General features: G+C 38.2%; 1 protein-coding gene across 1 annotated transcript in view; it reads right to left on the reverse strand.

Annotated features, from left to right (window-relative positions):
- The window catches only part of WWC2 (WW and C2 domain containing 2), a 260,140-nt gene that overhangs the window by 86,003 nt on the left and 153,173 nt on the right, over positions 1–20,964 (reverse strand). The window contains exons 6-9 of the mRNA XM_069096538.1: positions 12,926–13,055; positions 10,132–10,278; positions 9,083–9,156; positions 179–421 (exon numbers count right to left, since the gene is read on the reverse strand). Of these exons, the coding sequence (XP_068952639.1) occupies positions 179–421; positions 9,083–9,156; positions 10,132–10,278; positions 12,926–13,055 (594 nt within the window). The remainder of the gene's footprint in view (positions 1–178; positions 422–9,082; positions 9,157–10,131; positions 10,279–12,925; positions 13,056–20,964) is intronic.

Below are 20,964 nucleotides of genomic sequence, written 5' to 3' on the forward strand. Positions count from 1 at the left end.
GTGTGTGTGTGTGTGTGTGTGTGTGTGTGTGTGTGTGTGTGTGTGTGAATTAAGCCATTTCATACACTGTTTCTTGGAGGAAAGTGACTCATCAAGGCCTTGTTCAGACTCTACAAAATGACACAAAGCTTAAGCCATAGTGGGGAATGCTTGAGGTGACCACAGAGATGAAACCTACCTCTCGGTGAGGGCTTGACTGGGTGTGGTCCTCACAGACAGCAGCTCTTCCTCCAGAAGCCTCCTCTGGCCTTCCAGGTAATCCAATTCAACCTGACTACGTTTTCGAGGTGTAACAAATTGAAGCTCTTTCAAAAATTCTTCTTTTTCATTAATCAGCATCAGTTTCTCCTTCTCAACATCCAAGTCCCCAGGCCAGGGTTCATTGTCTAACTTGGACAGCTCAATTTTTAAATTGGCCATGCTAAGGAGAAAAAAAAAAAGCAAAGGAAATACGTATATTTTATAACTTCTAGGGAAGGAACAACCCAGGAGAGTTTAGATGTAGACTAAAATGTCAATAATTTAGTTAATTGGAAGGAAATTTTATCTAGTCTGAGGCCATCCTAAAAACAACAGTTCTTAACCACAGTCTTCTGTGATTTCAACATTCTCTGCGTCCTTGATAAATCATTTAATCTGAGTGATTCATTTCCCCTTCATCTTACAAAAGAACAAAAAATAAGACACAGAAAAGGATTATAAAAGGAGTCAAGTTCTAGGGGCAGCAGAGCAGGGTTGCTGGGTAAGTGGAGTCAGCTGACAGCTCAAATATTCTAATCTGAGTGATGTTTGGAAGGCTCCTAACCATTTCTATTCCCCATTGACTGTGGGAGGCTGAAACTCTCTGATTAGCATCAAGTTTGTAGAATTACAGATACAAAGTTAGAAGACAGCACAGATCTTCTAACACCCCACCCTGAGAATATCCCTCATTTTTCAAATGAGGAAACTAAGGCCCAGAGACATTAAATGACTTTCCTAAGAGCACACAAATGGTTAAGTAGTGGTGTAAGAATCTGAACCTCAAATATAGTCCTCCTTCCACTAAATGTAAATACTTTTGATGGTGACCTCACCTTAGTCCTTAAGGCATCATACTCATTTTCACCTATCCATCATTGTAAGCTTGGGAACATGGCAAGTAGAGTATAAATTACTTGAGGGCAAGATCTGTTTTTCACTTTTAATTTCATTCTTATTTTTTATTTAAATGTTTTATGTATATATATATATATTTATATGTTTTATAATTTTATATTTATTTATTTTTTGTCTTTATATCCCTAGAGTCAGTAAACAATAGGTACTCAGGCCCAGAGATAGTTACTAAACTGCTGGGAGGAAAGGTAGGAGGAAGCACGTGAACTGATATGGTTTGGCCAAGTGACACCCAAAAAAGCACCCGAGTTTCATATACGTTCCATACTACCAACTCTCCCATCATCTCCCCACTCCCCAAATTAGGGCAAAGCCAGTGGTCTGGATGCTTCCTCCCTGTGTATATTCTCCTCAGGCTATAATTTCTGGCAGCCTCTATCCCCTTCCTTAGTAACTGTAAACTGGCATAAATTTTTTAGGGTGGGGGCACAAAATATGATTCACCCTGAGGCTCCTGCTTCCTGGAAATTAATTATGGTCTTAGCAATTATTTATACCTTATCGTGACTTAATTTTTTATCTTGTTCTATAAAGAAATCAGATATTTTCCAAAAAATAGATAGTTGAGAATAAGAAAGGGTAGTGGGCACCAGTGGACATTGGGAAAACAGCAGAAAAGGAGTACCCTCTCATCAGAGATGCATACTTCTCCAACTTCACATTTTCACTTGGGCGAGGTCTAATTTCAACTAAAACTCAATCTTGACATTGGGTTAGTCTTGTTGTTTGTCCTTTATTCTCCAAAAGGACGATGGCATCGGGCAGATAATGCCACGACTTGCAAGTGAATTGGATTTAAGTGAGGGAGGGCTGTGCAAAGTCTTACTTTCTCCTCTAGATCCATCTGGGCCCAGTGGCAAGATATAGATCAGAGCGACTTGTGATAGCTCTGGATGCAGTGGGAGATCTTGGTTAGTCTTAGCCCCAGTTAAGACAACTGAATTCTATAGCCCCATTGGTATAATGTTAAAGCAATGGGATTTGTTCACCATGAAAACAAAGGGAAAAAAGAGTTGTTTCCACTATTTTGATATAAGCATAAGTTTCAAGGGCACTACTTATTGAGAGAGCACACCATGGTCTCTGCATAAGCAGTCAGTGTTCCTGTAAAAAAAAAAAAGGCAGCAGGATAACAGTAAGATACCAAGGAACATATAGCAGGAGAAAATAAAATCAAGAGGGAAAAAGAACCCTTTCCCCCACCCTCCATCACTATTCTTTTCTTTTTTTTTTGAGATGAAAGAAAACAAGACAGGAGATAAAGAAAACACATGTAAAAACCCAAGGAGGGATGAAGTCAGAAATGATCCTACATCCCACCACAATAAGTTCTAGATAAAAATATATTTGCTATCTCAGACTGGCACTTGTGTATGTGGGGTACTTCTGATTTTCATCCACTGTCTGCACTTAGGATAGATGTAACATCAGCTATTCTTTAGCTTTCACCACAAAACTATAAGCAACTGCATCAAAATACTGGAAAATTAATCATCAAAATGCTAAATAAGCATGATATTATTAGCTTCATTAAGCACATAAAACAGAGGCTGGAAGGAGAAAACAGGCTGGAGAGAAACAAAGCCCACTCCTTTATTTATTCAGAATTCAGTAGGAAAAAGCATTTTCAACATAAGCACAGACCCTGGAGACTTCTCTTCATTTCAGTGTTTCCAGTAGCTTTATAATAAAATTAAAAGTGGCCATTCAAGAAAGCAGCCACCGAAATGGGAGAGAACCAGTATCTTAGGTTGTGGTGTGAAGTAATTAATGAAACAAACTGGGGGCAGTATTGTATAAAGGTGGGGAGAAATGAACACTTTTTTTTTCTTTTTAACAAGTCAAGCATGAAATAGCTGCTGAATTTCAGGTGTATTTTCTAGAGGAAAGCTTCAAGGTAAGAGTGTGAATAAAAGAATATGAACAAAAGTGTTTAGAATTCCTAGGGAAAAAAGGGGGAAATAGAAGTTTCCGCTACGTTTAACTAGAGGAAAAATCTTCTATATTTCCCTGCACATAGTAGGCATGCAATGAATGAAATGAATTAAGGGTCCAAAGTCTGATTTTATCCAAAGTTACAGGGATGAAAAGTTATATAAGGGATTCAGCAGTGTAAAGTGATGGCCTCAGGCATGCATGTATCCCCAAGAAGATTTCTTGCTATGGAGGTCCTTTCTTATGACTTATTTCACTGAGTGAAATGAATAAAATTTCTGAATTATATTCAAAACAACTCTCTCTGCTGCTTTTGCCTCACTAAAGGTATATAGCTTGGAGCCATACACTACTCAAATCTTCTACCTTGCTGCTGTGTTTCTGTGCTAGCGTGGCAGGCTTCATCTATTTGCTGCTTTTTAGGGACATGAAAAACACACTTAAAAATGAATTTGTGCTTGTTCTAATCACTCAATCAACAAATATTATAATAATAATGGCTAGCGTTTTTTAGAGCACTTTAAGATTTGCCAAGCACTTTGCCCAAGTTAACTGATTTGATTCACTAGTTTGTATAAAAGGCATCATAGGAGGCAGAAAATGAAGTCTAAGAGATATTTCTTGCCCTCAAGGAACATAACCATCTAACTAGTTTAAACTGAAAGGCACTACAATTACACTCTTTAAATACAATCGGTCAGTTTCACCTTTATTAATGGGGGTAAGTGTACATGTGTCTGTAAATATAACAGTGTTAGGTTTTTCCTGTGAAAATTGGGTTAGAGATATGAAGTTTTTTTTCTTTTCAAATTAAAAAAAGTCCCTCCAACTTACCAAAAAAACTTGAATTTTGGCTCTTTGTGGATATATTTGTAGTTAGAATTGTTAGGATAAATGCTAACCAGTCTTCAGTAACAGATTTCAGGGACAGCCAGGGTGGTGGGTGGCTTATGCCATCATCCATTCTAAAGCTGTCCAATTGGGATGGTATAGATGAGCTATATACCATAGCAGAATTTAATAGAAAACTGACACTATTGTTTAAAACAAAACAAAAAACACCAACATGTTTTAAATTAGACTCCTAATTAGATATAAGCTACAATGAAAAGGAGATGAGAAAAAGAACCCGTCTCTCTTTTTTTACAGAGGTGGGGAACTACTGGTGTGCAATATTACTCTTATTGTCAGACTCCACAGATAGACCGGTTAGTTTTGCTGATTTTATTCCTGTAATGGGAATGTAAATTTTAAAGATCTTCCCTGCCCCTAGGCTAAAGTGCACCTGAAGCCTGGGGTGGGAGGCTTGTTTTTCAGTAGATACTTTTTGATTGGCCAGTGGGTCAATAAGGTTGTTACATTCTCTGAGCCAGGAGAAGGCTATATAAGCCCTGATGTGGAGCTTTGTTTTGGGGGCTCACTTTGAGAAGTGTTCTGTGATTTGATATGGATTCTGGGAAGCCGTTGTCCAGAGTCCCCCAGCTTTGAAAAACCCAGATGTTGACTTGGTATGGATATAATGGTTGGACAGTTTGGAAATCTGTCTACTTGATCTGTTTCTCTGTCTTGATAATTCTGCCTGTATACTTTGAAGTTCAGGGTGCTGACCTTTTTCCCCTGAACAAGGTAACCCATTTTGAGTTGCTTTCCTTTATCAAAGCAGATCCAAGAACCTGTGTTAGCAGCCACCCTGGGGACGCTGGGGTGCTTGCTGCTACAATTCCCTCCCCTGCTTTCCCTATTTTCTTCTATATTCAAGTTAGGGTTGGCTAGTTTATTGAGTGGGGGGGGGTGGGAAAAGATATATCTGGAAAGGAAAGGGATATAAAAAAGGATAACAATATGTTTTTTTTAAGCTATAACATGGCATAGGCAATTAGGCATGTAGCACAGTTCATGGCACATAGCATGTACTTGCTTAATAAATGCTGAATGAAGATAATTACAAAGAGGAAAATGACTGAGATGTTCAGCATTCAGCTCTATGTTTTAGGCACTAAAATAAATCAATATTTACATTCCCAGGTAGTAAAATAAGATTTATGTTCTTAGGACCTTGTAATGGAAATGGGAATTTGAAGATCTTTCCTGCCCCCTTACTAAGCCTAAGGAGATTTGAAGATCCTCCTTGCCCCCAATAGGCCAAATGTAATCACATGGAGCCTGTGGTGGGGGGAGTTTGCTGAAGGGTGGAGTAGAGCCCACAGGAAGCTGGGAGTCACAGCAGTTAGAGCTAGAGGGAGGAGAAGGCACAGCCAAGGAGACAGCTAGGCTTGTGAGTGTTTGTGGAAAGGTTAAAGGATGGTATGGTTCTCTGCATCTGTATTAACTTTTTTGTTGCTAAGATGGATTCAGTTTCCTGGTGTTGAGATTTGGCTCTCTGGTGCCTCCTTCTTTCCAGGAGAGACCAACTCTATGATAGCTTTCCACTTTAACCAGATTTTAAATCTAAAGAGATGACACAGTTTCCCACCTTGTGTTTTCCCACGTGATAAAAGACATTTTTCTAAGCTTTTAGAATGAGAGAGATAGGTGTGGAGTCAAGATGGGGGAATAGAAACAGGGCCTCCCCTCAGCTCCGGCTTCCACCTTCCCCAATCCATGTAAAAAGGGGACTCTGAACAAACTTTGGAGCTGCAGAACCCACAAAATGACACAGAGAAGCTAACCTCCCACTGAGGACAGCCCAGCAGGCTGACAGGAATCGGTCAGCGCTGAGCGGAGCCCAGCCCCACACTGAACCTTTAGCCCCAGGGCGGCCTGACCAACCACTGGCTAGAGAGACTCCAGATCAGCGGCAGCTGTGGCCTTTTCCAGATATATCAACACATAGATGCGAAGGACAAATTGAGAGGTCAGTGTAGTCTGGACTTTGGGACCCAGTAAGTGGGAGTGCAGCTGCTGAGATGCCGGCACAGCCAGCGCCCCGTGGCAGCTTCAGCTCCTGGCCTGCAGAGTGTAGGGGGACCAAGCACCACTCTGAGGGGTAATTGCTCTTGCTTTAACCTTCTTGGATCTGGATTGCAGTCTAGGGTGGAGGTCCTGGGGTGTGTGTCCAGCTTGCCAGAGCGTGTGGAGGCCTTAGAGAGGGCACCCATCTAATACCTCCGGCAGCTGAGAAAACCCCAGGGTTTGGGACAAAAGCTCCCCTGTCTGGTGGCAGAGTCTTACTGTGGCAAAAAGCCCAGGGGTCAAATGACTGAGGGGTGACATGACCAGGCAAAGGAAACAAAGCAAACAGAAGATTCCAACATTACACTCCTATTTTGGGGACAAAAAGGAGCAAAATTATTGATCTACCTGAAAGCCATGATCAAAGAAAGAACCTAGGAATCATCCTCCAAGAAATTCTCAAGGAAAACTTCCCTGATGTTTTAGAAGCAGAGGGCAAAATAGAGGTTGAAAGAATCCACTGATCACCTCCTGAAAAAGATCCCAAAAAGAAAACTAGGAATATTATAGCCAGGTTCTGGAATTCTCAGATTAAGGAGGGAATATTACAAGCAGCCAGGAAGAAGCATTTTGAATATTGTGGAAACACAATCAGGATAACTCAGGATCTGGCAGCTTCTACACTGAGGGATCGAAGGGCTTGGAATATGATATTCTGGAGGGCAAAGGAGCTGGGATTAAAACCAAGAATCACCTACCCAGCACAACTGAGTATCATGTTTCAGGGGAAAATATGGTCATTCAGTGGTATAGAAGACTTTCAAGCATTCTTGCTGAAAAAACCAGAGTTGAATAGAAAATTTGGCATTCAGATACAAGAAGCAAGAGAAGCATGAGAAGGTAAACAGGGAAAAGAAATCATAAGGAACTTATCAAAGTTGAACTATTAACATTCCTACATGGAAAAACAATACTTATAACTGATGAAACTTTTCTCAGTAGTTGAAGGGAATAGAAATATATATATGAGGGTATATGGGCATATGAATACATATGTGAATGTGTGTATGTATATTTACAGGTATACATAGATAGAGGTCACAGGACCAATTTAACAGGAAGGGATGATACTTAAAAGGTGAAATTAAGAGGTGAGAGAGGAATATAACGAGAGGAGATAGGAAGAGACAGAATGCGGCAAACTATTTCATATAGAAGAGGCAAGGGAAAATGGTTACAAAGGTGGGTAAGAATAGGAAGGCAAAAGGGAATGGGTCAACCTTATTCCCATTGAATCTGGCTTGAGGAGGGAATGAAATACACACTAAATAGGGCATCTCACCCTCCAGGAGAGTAGGGGGGGAAGGGGATGAGAGGGGGGATGATGGAAGGGAGGGCAGGCTGGGGGGAGGGAAGTTGGAAGCACCTACTTTTGAAAAGGGACAGGATCAAAGTAGAGAATAGAGTAAGTGGGAGGTGGGATAGGAGGGAGGGAAATATAGTCAGTCTTTTACAATATATCTACTATGTTATTGTTTTGCATTAGCCACACATGTACAACCCATACTGAACTGCTTATCTTCCCAGTAAGGGTGGGTGACAAGGGAGGAAGGGAATGAATCTGGAATTCAAAGTTTTAAATCAAATGTTTAAATATATACATATATATATATATATATATATACTATTATTAATACTATTTTACATGTAATTGGGAAATAAAATATATAGGCACTGGGGCATAGAGATCCACTGGAAAAGTCGAAAGGGGTATGGGAGAAAATATGGGAGCAGATTGGAGGAGGGCATATCCTGTGGGACTGCTATTTTGGGGTGGTGGGTAGGGGAAAAACGGGGAGAAAATTTGTAACTCAAAATCTGGCAGAAATGAATGATGTAAATCAGAAGTTAATAAATCATTTGAAAAAAAAGAATGAGAGAGATAATTAAGTGAAAGGCATCACCAGAATTCACCCTCATTAAAAAAATAAATAAATAAGCAAACAACACTAACCAAAAAGGGCTGGCCCTTTACTCTGTGGGAAAAAATTGATAAATAAAATCCTTTCTGCTTTTGTTCTTATTTATTGATTTTTTTATGACCTCATTTGGGCTTTTCTTGGCAAAGATACTGAAGTGGTTTTTCATTTCTTTCTCTAGTGCCTTTGACAGATAAGGAAACTGAGGCAAACAGGGTAAAGTGACTTGCCCAGGTTCACACAGCTGGTAAATGTTTGAGGCTGAATTTGACCTAAGGTCTTTCTGACTCCAGGGCCAGCCACTCCACAATCCTAGAGTCCATCTACTAGACAAGGGTAGAATCTTTTCACAGTGCCTGCGCAGAGTAGGAGTTTTTTTTTTTTAAACTGATTGAGAGTGCAGTCCCTTCTGCCACACTGGAACAGTCACAAAACAGGAAAGAAAGGATTTGCATAAATCTGACAGAGTACTTGAATAAGAGAGTTTCTTTCCTCACTATTCACACTGAACTACCAATCACACAGGTATAAGAAACATCCCAGGGCCTCCAAAGATGGATGAAATAAAGAGATCTGTACTTCAGGGAGAAGGTTCCTTAGTTCCTTTGGGTTTTGGTTTACAGGTGTTGAACTCCTTTGAACTCCTCAAGGGTAGACTGAGCTCAAGGCTTGGTGCAAAATGGTTGGCAAAATTTGGGCCACTGTCATGATTTAATAAGACAAATAACAAAGTCTCTGATTCAGTGCAACATTATTAAAATCCTGCATATCTGAGAAACCAACCTCTTTACTTCAATGGGAATCATTTAATGGCTTCATAAAAATCCCTTTCTTCTTTAAAGAACAGGGCACATTCCACCCCCACTTCACCAAACCTCTCATAACTCCTCTTCTGCCTCCTTACAAGCCTCTTGAAGGTTAAAAAACCCATACTCTACTAGGCACATTTAAAAAAATGAAAATAAATGTTAAAGGAAGAAAGCCTGGCTGCTTTAAGCTGAATTTACCTTTGAAGCAGCCAGCAGATGTCACTATTGAAGCAAAGATTAACTCCAGCAAAGAAACTGTATTTTGAACCCCTTGACCACGGAACACAAACAAATAATCCCCATTGTTACCTTCTTTTGGCTTCTTCATATCGTAGACTTAACCTGACCTTTTCCGCTAAGTTGGCTCTACTTCTCGCTCCAAACTAGTAAAAGAAAGAAAACAAACAAAAACCCCAATTAATTCTGTAGTGTGTAAAGCAAATCATTGGTATTTTCAGGAACTACAAGTAAATCTTTATGTTCAAGAAAATTCTACACAAATTAGAATTTTTAAAAAAGATATCTACATATCTGGTAGCCTTAATTTAAAGTGACAAAAAAGAAACTAATCAATTTTGTAGTGCATCTAAAAGCATCTTTCCTTTATGCCATATTCAAGGTAAAAATGTTGGGTAAATATTTCTGGTGGCTAAAATTTTATGGCAGGTGTGTAGGCTCAATAAAATAGACCAACTGGAACTAATTTCTTTGTCTCTAAGAGCCAAATTTCCATCAATTAGCTTTCAACTGCACAAAATGAAAACCAAGTTTAAGCATACAGTTTTCAAATGTCAGCCAGGGTCATGACATCTACTTGACTTTCATAATCATGCTTCCGGAGAAGGTGAGAGACCAGGAAATCAATTAGGAATATATAAGAAAAGGTATCCACTATTGTCGTTCCAAAACAACTAAGAAACAAAAAAAAAAGGACTAAGGAAACTTAGAAAAATGACTTTCATCTACTTTCTTCTGAATAATGATTCAAAAATATATTTTCTTTATGGTTTTAAAACCTATTTCAGATTAGATGTTTTTAAAAATTATTGTGAAACATACACACAGCCAGAATAAATTCAAACTATGAGTTTTGTAGAGTTTCAATGGAATACCTGAATATTACCTGAGGAAGATGAAACAAAACTATTCATATGGAAAGGATGTGAATAACCTTGGCCCCCAGCCAGAAAAAACAGGGCTATGATTTTTTAAACCTGCCTCAGGAGGATAAAGCACTGAATTGGTATGGCTGGACTTCAAACCTTGGCATCTCACTGGTATTCCTGTTCTCAATTCCCACTGGAATCAAGTCCCCCTAGTGACATCATTCAAACCTCCCTCTCCATAAAGCCACTTACATCTCCAGAGATGCCTGTTTGTGACCCAGCATCGAGGGTCTGTCTGGATAGAGATAAATGAGAGCTCACACTGTTGGCCCTTAAGTCTGGTTCTGATCTCCCAATGCTTTGGTCCAAATGAAGCCACTCCTGCAGCTTAGCGAGACTCTGTCCAGGAAACACAAATTATTTTAGAAAACATTTTTATTCAAGGTAGCCTGCCTTAAAGCAAAATTAAACACTGATCCAATCCCATGAAAGGAATGCTCATTACTTCACTGGAAATGCACTTTTATTGAAATGGCTAAGACACAGTATAGTAATAAAATGAACCGTTTGGTATTTCTATACATAAAATGGTGCTTGAAAATGCTCAATTTTAGCACCATTTTATGGTAAATATTATATATAACATGATATATATGTAAATAAGCTATATCAAAGGCCATCTTTTTTCCAGGTCTTGAGAAATGAAAAGAAATAACATTTTAATTTAATATTGGATATATGCCTTCCCTATAAAAAAGTTTTATGAACTGTAAGTATGTATTTATATATAGCTTGTATGTAATAGAAATTCTGTGAATGCTGAATTTTGGTAAAATGAATCACATTCTGAATGCATTGATTCACTTACTGAAAAAATCCTGGAATTCTCAAATTTAAAGGAGATCTTTTTAAGGTCACAAGACTTTGCTCTTAAAGGGAATTTGGAGATAATTTAGTCTAACTCCTCCTGCTACATATAAGGAAGCTGAAGACCAAATACATCTAATGACTAGTTTAGGGTCACACAGTCAGTGGTGATACAGCCAAAAACATCTAGGACTTTTTGTGGTAAATAATCATCCCACCCCTTGTCTAATTCATATGTTTTGCAAAACCAGATTTTCATAAATTGGGTATGCTTAAAGTAGGGACAAACTCCTTTCTATACATACATAGTACAACTATCAAAAACCCAATGGGGGGCATCTCTAGTCATCCTGATCCATATCTTGCCACTGGCCCAGATGACTCCAGAGGAGAAAGTGAGGCTGGTGACCTTGCACAGTCTGGCCTCACTTAAATTCAATTCACTCGCAAGTCATGGCATCATCTCCCTGATGTCATGGTCCAAACAGACAACAACATTAAAAAACAATATCCCAACTTTGGCAAGAACCTGGCAGCCTAGGCATAACTTCAAATGATCATAATAAAGGTTAGAAAGCACCTCCAAGGTGATCCTCAGGACACTTAGGAAAATCCTTCTCCTCTTCAATATATAATTATATATTAAATATAAAACAGTATTCAAACATAATACGCTTTATGTTTTAATGTTTGTTTTTTTTAAGTTTTTAAGGATACTTAAAAGTTCGCTTTTCTTCTAAAAATTAAAGCATAAATATAAAATCCTATTTGTGTTCACAGAAACCAGCAGAGCATATAATATTTACCCTTTACAGCTTTGTGACCAAGGAAAAGAATTCATCTTCTTAAGAAAAAAATTTCATCTTTTACCTATGGGTATTAGATGAGTCCAAAGTCTGATTCAAAGATAAGAAAAATGTCTTAACTCCACAAATTTGCTGATGTTTGAAGATAAATTTAATTTTTTTATGATCCAACGTTTTCAAGAATTATTATGAAACATTAAGATTCTTATAGTGCAAAAACATATTATTTATAAAAGTAAAGTCTGGGCAGTCAATCACTGCTAACTCACATCAGAGGTATTTTTGAAGCCTATTTTAGGGCATCTAAAAAGAAATCTCCAAAGTGTCTACTGGCTATAGAAAACCAGGAAGATTTCTCTCTCTCTCTCTCTTTCTCTCTCTCTTCATATATATATATGACCAATACTCTACAAATGATCAACTTTAGATACTTTTATTTAACTTTAAGACTGAAGGAGTCTTGTCAAGAATAGAAATAACACAGTGTTATTAGATATTCCTCTAAAAAAGGTAAACTAAACAGCCATACTAATTAGCTAGTTTTAGGGGTCAAAATATGTGACAGACACTCTTCATGGCATCAGCAAATTAAATATAGTCTGTTTGTTTATCGTCTTATGAAGCTTTGACCTGTCTGCAAATGTCTGCAGTCCCAGGAGTGAGGCAGGAGAAACAATGCAAAGAAGTGAATGGCTATCAGTCTTACTAAATGTAAGATGTTAGCTGAATTATGGTCAAATCCTATGTACTGATTGGAGAATTTCACTGTCATCAATCAATCTCTCCTGATTTTGCATCAGGAGTAATCCAAGGTGATTTGCTCTGACCCTGGTCATCTCTAGTCCAGAAGCCCTTTCCAAATAGTTTTAGGACACTCCATGAGTTTTCAGTGAATTGTCTTCCCCGATTAGAATGTAAGCTCATTGACAGGCAAGGACTGTCTTTCTTTCTGCTTATCCCTAGATAAGCAGAGAGTATTCCCAGAGTTAAGCATAGTGTCTGGCAGACTTCCAGCACTTAATACATTTTTGTTGACTTAACTTGATGATAGAATTAGGAATCCCCTAGTGTGGGGCTCCAGGAGCCACCTAATGTCTGCCATCCAAAGATTAAGAACTGCAAGGGGTCCTCAGAACCAACCTGGTCTCTCCAATATCTGCCCTACTTTTTAACACTTTTCTCCCCACCAACTACTTATCTGGGGCCAGATTCAAACTCATTTGGTTCACGAGCCCAAGGACAAAGCTTGAACATAGCACAAGTCAAACTGTCGCTTGATTTTCTACAAATGTTGGGTATTTTTCTCCCAAAGGAAGATGTGAAGGACGTGGGAGAGTAGAAGTATGGTTAAAAGAAGTTAAAGTTGTACACACCTGCATCAGGTCTTGTTTCTCTCTCTCTCCTGAGTTGATAGCCTTTCTGATGGATTTCATTTCACTTAGAATAGCTTTGGCCTTACTGAGTTCATACCCACTATGGTCTCCAGACATTTTCTGGTCAATTCTGAACAAATATCAAAGGAAGACTACTGGTTAAATTGGTCATCTCATCAAAAACCTTGTCTGTAAATATCAGTGTCATTTTTTTCCATCCTTTCCAGCTCCTAGGTCCCACCTTCCTGTATTTGTTACAATCTACTTCATACTAAAGCAAGATAAATTACTCATTCCACTTCTAAATAGGCTATGGCAGACTTTCTCTTTCCCCAGCTGTTTAACTCACCCACATAATTACATCCCCATTACTACCAGTTCTATCATCCAAACCTTACATGTATTTTGATACATATTGCTACCATTTTAGAAGATTAAGTAAAGATATTTTTATAGAAAAGCCACATTAATAGTTCTGACTTCTATAGCATCTATGGACATGAATATCTTTCAAATAAAGAAATAATTCTTTATTTGGCCCTGGCAAGTAACCAGCCACATCTAGGCTAAGAGGTTGCTTTTTCTTTCTAACCCCATCCTGCCAGATGTTATCTCTTCTTCATTTTATGAAGCATATGAATAGAGAAAAATGGAGACATGACTGTCTGTCTTAATAACTAGGAATTTTAGGAAAAAGATGGAATGGCATATGCTATTTTTTTTGCCAAATACGTATTACTAAGATTAGTTTAATGAAAATTCATCTTCAAAGGGATCTCATTATAAGTGCAAATCTGGTTACCAACTGGACAACTGTCACTAGTAGTCAGCCAGAAATATTTCTCGTAAGCCCTTTGTGCCAAGAGATATAAATGTGACTTTGTGGTTATTTTGTGTTATACAGACAGACCATTAAATAACCTTACTCTATTTGAAACATTTTTTAGAATCACTTCTAGAAGACCCTTTCTCATCTTACTCTAGCATGCTCTCTGGTCTCATTAGTAATACATTCAGTGCTTTAATTGCTGCAAATACAGCTGTACTTCTGTCCTCCCACTCTTGTGCTCACAGACATTCTAGCATACAAGTCTGTTTTATTCACAGAACCTTTGAGCGGCCAACATAGTAGACCATATTTCCATGAGTCTTCAGAGGAAGCTGCCATTGAGTTCCACTGACTTCTCAGACATTTACAAGTTTACATTTCTTTTGGATATAAACATTGTGACCTTGAAAACAATAGCTATTTCATCTTAACTTATATCCTTCAACTTTAGTTTACCCTAACAAGTGCAGTTTATAAATAACATATTTCCCCCAAGTACTATTTAAGTAAATAATTTATAATGCTAAACAAACAATTATAGCCCTGCTTTAAAGAACTTAGGAAAATACTTCGTCAAAAAGATCATCACTACATACCAAAGGTTTTTTTTTTCTGCTTAAAAAAACCACCACATAGAATGACCTGGCTCCTCCCCCCCCCTTAATCATGACCGCCATTATATATAACAAGAAATGGAGTGATTGAATACTATACATACTTACTGATGTAAAAGAAACAACAGAATTTCTGGAAAGGGAACAGTAATTTCAGAGATTACTTTATCCAGACCTTTTATTTTAAAGATTAAGGAAACAGAGGTCCAGAAATGACTTGGCTATGGTAATATCTCTCTTTGAATGGGCTGCTAGAGTAATCCTATTCAGAAGGTTTCTCCTCTGAAGTTGTGGTTTTAAGTTCATTTATTTCTGAAGATTTTTTACATTCACATTTGACACACGTTACTGCCATCAGGACTTGACCAAAACCCTAATTTTGATTTGGGGAAAGGGCTTAGAAATTAATTGCTGGTTCCAGATATAATCTTCTGGTAGTATGTAATGAGGTTACCAAGAGCTCTCAAAAGAAAAAAAAATTGTAAGACAATCTGACAGATTTTAAATATCAGAAATTTTCAAGTAAATTTAGAGTTAATTTATATAAGATTATAAAGTCAGCTTCCAAAAATCTAAGATGGGTGGGGTGAGGGGGTTGGGGAAGGAAGAGAGAGGGCAAGAAAACCTGGATTGAAAGGATTGTACTTGAGGACCTAGAGGTCCACATGTGGCCTCGAAGCCACAGGTCCTGTCCTCCCCACCATCTACATCATTGCTTCACACTCGGGCAAAACATTCAGAATTTTCATGAAATAACATAGTCTTTAAAAACAAACTTTAAATTTGAAAAGGAAATGAAATTTGAAAACAAAAGCAAATAAACAATTTCTTCAGTTTAGGTTGGGTCCAAAAATTTGGAAAGCTAATCAGAATTTCAAATGGGAGTAGTAACAGGCAATAATTTGCTTTGCCTCCAACGTCTCAGTAAATAAGACTCAGATTATCTCAGACCTACACCTCACTAAATATGCCTCTTTCTGCTCACTGCTTATGTTTTTCCTCAATCCTTAATTCTTTCTCTGCTTCTTATCCATCCCTCTTTTTGCCTCAGTTGACTACAATACAAAATTGAAGGCGTATATAGGGGTATATCTACATCTGTGCACACAAAGCTCTAAACTTTGTTTTTATGTTTCTGGTTTTTGATCATTAAAGTGTAGGAGATGATCATTTCATGTTTTTTCCTCTTCTCAAACAAGACTAAAATTATATTGCTTTTTACTTATATGTGCTCTAGGGTGGCTATTTTTTGGTAGGTCAGGGAGCATTGATAGAAAAAAAAAATGTCCTAGATCCCATGGTATAGAAATTGAGTCCATCTTCTGGAAAATGTGGGTACATGCAGAAGAAACATATGTGTGTACTTTTAATTTGCATTAGACGTGCTTGCAGAGATATGTGACCTCCCTGCAGTGAGGATACTGCTGGTGATGCAGATTTCAGTCTATTCATGCCTAACTAGCTTTTGTGACTCTTGCCTTGTGACCTTTGGTAAATCCTTACTTGGAGGTTCACTCCACAAGTTGAGCACCTTTTCCTGGATCTCCTGACACTCTGCAGATAGTAATGGAACAAGCAGGCTTTCCATCCACTATACTTCCTTGAAACTATGTAACTCATCTTTTTTTTCTGATTATACATCCCCTTCTCCTGTTGACTTCAAGGCCCAGTTCATTTAAATTGCTTGACCAAGATACCAAGATATCTCTCTCTGTATGTACACACACGTACACACACACACACACACACACACACACATACACACACACAGAGTTGAAGAGCTGTTCGTCCATTGGCATATTATAATATGGACAATTGGGATTTTTCATCCACTTGGTTTTTCCTGTGTGGATACTATAGATCAAGTTTTGTGTGATTATGGCTATCATTGGGGAGTGTCTATGATGTTCTAGGGCTTGATGCAATCAACTTAATGTCATTTACAAACAGGAGCATCTGGAGACCCTCACAGGGAACCCTCTCTAACCTGGATTTTGTGCTGGATAACCTCCGCAATTGTCTCGTAAGTGAACATAGTAAGTCTTTCTTATTTTATGTCCTACTTGAATACTAATAAACTGAGGGGTATCCAATAAAGTTCTTTTAATTGTTATAGTTATCAAGGGGTTTTGTATAATTCGGACATATGCATGAGAAACACCTTGTAACAGAAGGCCTGTAACAATATTAATCATGATAGCTAACATTTAGTGCCATGTTCCAGGCACTGTGCAAGCACTTTACAAATATTATCTAATTTAAGCCTCACAACAACCCTGAAAAGAAGGTACTATTATTGTTTCCAATTTATAGCTAAAGAAAATGAGGTAGGCAGAGGGTTAAGTGCCCTGCCAAGGGTCAGCTAGTGTCTGGAGTTGGATTTGAACTTGGTCTTCCTGACTCCTGGGCCAGTGCTTTACATTCTGTTTTATCAAACCAAATACATGTTTGTAGTTAATTAAAAAAAAGAATAAACATGCTAAGATCTTACAGTCTATGCATTTTTCAGGCAATTACAGTACTATCATGACACTCTCCTTTGGATACTCTTTCTAAAAGTCTGTCCATTACTTTTTATTTATTTTTAATATATTTTCCCCCAATTCCATGTAAAAACAATTTTTATTGTTTTTGTTTAAATTTTTGAGTCTAGATTTCTCTCCCATTCCCCCCTCATTGAGAAGGTGAGCAATTTGATACAGGTTATACATGTGTAGTATGCAAAATGTATTTCCATGTTAATTGGGCTGTGAAAGAAAACACAGACAAAAAAACACACAAGAAAAATAAAGTTTTTTTTAAAAGCATGCTTCAATTTACATTCACACTCCATCAGTTTTTTCTTAGGAGATGGATAGCAGAGTTGTCTTGGACCATTGCACTGCTAAGAATAGCCAAGTCACTCACAGCTAACCATCATACAGTATTGCTGTTACTATGTACAATGTTCTGGTCATGCTCATTTCACTTTGCATCAGTTCAAATAAGTCTTTCCAGGTTTTTTCTGGGAGCATCCTGCTCATCATTTCTTACGGCACAATAGTATTCCATTACAATCATAAACAAGAACTTGTTCAGTCATTCCCCAATTGATGGGCATCCCCTCAATTTCCAATTCTTTGGCACCACTAAAAGAACTGCTATAAGCATTTTTGGTTTTTATCTCTTTACTGCCCATTACTTTTATAAACTTCTACTGTTGCCTGAGCTTTATTTTAAAGAGGACCAATGACATCAGGAGGGTGATGTCTTGGCTTGCAAGTGGATGGAACTGAAGTGAGGCAGAGTGCAAAGTCATCAGCCTCACTCTCTCCTCCAGTCGTCGAAGTCTAGTGGCAAGACAAAAGTCAGGACAATTGGCAAGCACCTCCAATTTCTGACTAATCAGCTTCAGCCACCTTCATGGCCATTATGACAATTTGTCCTCATCTGCCCATTCCCCTGAAGGAAATGTTCACGTGCTTGGAGTAGACATCCCCCTAACTCACCAACAAGTTTAAGGCCCATCAGTTACCCTCAACCTGGTTTAGCCCACCTGCTGAGATTATTTACATGGTGTGGCAGTGCATATTGCAGCTTACTGGAGCCACAGGTGAGAACTGAGTGCCAGGTGGGCACGAAGAGTGGATGAGCAGCCCTGAAAAGGGCTCAGCAGTCCTCACAGCAGAGGTTCTGGTCCTCCCTGAGCAACCCATACATCCTATGACTCTCAGTGCATGTGTATACTATTCTCATAAAATATTTTATAGAGAAGGATTGGTAATTACTAACATTTTCTTGTCCACTTCTTTTGGGGTAATGGGTCTGAAGGGCTTTCCCCCTACCAAACTTTGAGTATCCTTTCCTCTTTCAGACACCTTAAGACTCAAGGTACAATAAGATACCTTAACATCCTCAAAATTATGTCGCCATCAGCACAGACTTCCTTGTGGATACATGAGTCTAGTCTACTTGCTCCTTTATATTTTTTTCTTTCATGTCAATTTTACTTCCTCAAGTAGCACACCCAGAACATGGCACTAAGAACTGCCTAGTGTGGTGGCTTCATTGCCCTTCATGGTCTATTATCGCTCCTACTTCCTACTTAATACCTCTGGGATGCATTTCTCTGGTTGGGTCTCTGCCATGCTTTCTGAAACTGCTTCTTGCTGTATTATGATGCAATCCAACTCATAATTTTCAACCATGTTCTTCATTAAGATTTCACAAATAAGTTTATATTTTAAACTGGTTTTTCCACTTGACTGACATCTCCCAGCACTTGACAAAGAGATCAATCATTTGCAAGCTGAGGTGGTTTCAAAATTCTTATGGTTTCCCTGTTACAGCAATTGGCTGATGTGGGTACAATCCTTAGGACATGGTGATAATCTGTGTCAACATCTGTTCTATTTCCTATTTTCCAATATCAATTGTTTATATAGGTCAGTTTATAGATAGTACAACTGCACACCTTATCTTCTTGGTATTGCTTATGAAAGGCAGTTAGGTGGTACAGTACATAGAATGCCAGGCCTGGAGACAGGAAGGCTCATCTTCCTGAGTTCAAATCTGACCTCAGACACTTATAAGCTGTGTGACCCTGGGCAAGTCACTTAACCCTATTTGCCTCAGTTTCCTCATCTGTAAAATGATGTGGAGAAGGAAATGACAAACCACAGCAGTATCTTTGCCAAGAAAACCCCAAATGTGATCATGAAGAGTCAGACACAACTAAAATGAATGGACAACAAAAACAGCATTGATTATGATCTTTGTTCCAGTAAATCAACGGTCTGAATGTACACACACAAATGATTCAAGAATGAAGGACATAAACATTCTTGTTAAAATATAAGCACATTTATTGTTATTTGGTGCTTACTCACTGTGTCCACTGTCTCCAAAATCTACTGTCAAAAAAAGTATTCATGACCTATTCATGACAGTATAAGGTTCCTGGGTAGTATGGCAAACCTTTGACACTTCACATTTCTTTATTTCTGAGCCATATTTTCCAAAATCTTTTCCTCTGCCCTTTCCTTTTCTCACTTTTACCTCAGAGTCACTGGTTTTAATGGGTGGATTTAACCTTGGGGGGTGTCTTACTGAATTTTTTATATAATTTCTTGAGCTCTTCATTCTTTGCAACAGATATTGATTTATAATCTGCAATTAAGTTCATGGTTTTTTTAAAAAATGCTTATCATGAACACTGTAATAAGTGATTGCCAAATGTCCCATGAAAGGATGACTCTTCTTGCCTTTGAGTGTCAGATAAAAATTAATGTTATTTGCCTTTTCACAGGAGAAGCTGTGAGCCATCCTTCTTCTATGGAGCTGCAACTTCCTTTTCTCTTCTGGCTTCATTTATGTTAAGATTGATATAATGCAGCTACTCCTATATCATATCCATTCACAGTTTTCGGCCAACAGTTAAATAAAAGTTTATAGATGACCTGACTGTGGGATTATTAGCATCCTTTGTACCATTTGCTACACTGCCGCTTGTCCCTGTAGAAGGGGAAGGGGCTATGGAGAATTGTGGGCCATTTTGTATTTCTCTTTTTTTCACGCAGCCAAGGAATTCATCACCTCAGGGCCATCCTGTTGGTAATGAGAATCTCTCTACTATCCTAGACTGGTCCTTGAAAAGCAGACCAAGTTTGTCTCTAGAGTGTATCTGAAGGCTTCCCAGCATGAGAGAACCCACCATGGCTTGCATTCTGCCAACATAGCTTGGGGCTATGGGCTAGGGCTTTGTGCAGAGGTTGCTTTTAGTATAGGACAGAAAAATACAGAAGATACTAGAAAAATATGTGTCCATTTTCTATACAACTCCAGTGGAGCAAGAAAGGAAAAAACAGTTCTGTCATCTTTTTTTGGGTTTCATCTAGAACTAATTCTATATTACTACCTAAGTAAAAAATAATTTCTGGGGTCTGAAGAGTGAAATAATAAAATAGTAAAGACACACCCCCCCATACACACACATGCTCTGTTCCCAAATAAAACTGTTCAAGGATTATAGTATAAAATGAAAACATTAAAGAACACCAAATTTCCAAAACCAACAAAAATAATACAGTATTTAAAACACTAAAATGTCCTTTACTGAACTTCTATTTAAATTCTTTTTGGAAGGACTTTTATTTCTTTCTTCTTAGCCTGCCCCATGACATCCCAGCTATAAGCAAAGATTCTTTCACGTCAACAGGCTCTTGATTTCTCTAAAGCCATCAGGTCTCCTGGTTTAAACAATTCCAAGGCACACTGACAATGGCAGGTTCTGATTGAATGATCAGGTAGTGTGCATGCTACATATCATGACATATTACTTTGTATGATGCCCTACATTCCAAATGAACCTGCTTTATTCTGCATGTAATTAAGATGGACAAAAAGGTCTCTGACATAAGATATCATATCTTTCAGGTTTCAGCTAATGGGATTAGATTCATTCCAAAGTGACTGCCTGAATTTCCACAAGTGTCCATTGTTTTCCTGTGGTATGCTGTTGACAGATTCTCAAACATGCCTTGGATTCCTCTAGAAATTGCTTGCAAGCAAGCTGCTTTAAAACAATACCTCATTGTGGCATTAATATAATAAAAACA

This window comes from Petaurus breviceps, unplaced genomic scaffold (assembly GCF_028583685.1).
Source record: "Petaurus breviceps papuanus isolate PSGF00001 unplaced genomic scaffold, PetGlider_PUasm1.0 126, whole genome shotgun sequence".
NCBI classification, from domain to species: Eukaryota; Metazoa; Chordata; class Mammalia; order Diprotodontia; family Petauridae; genus Petaurus; species Petaurus breviceps.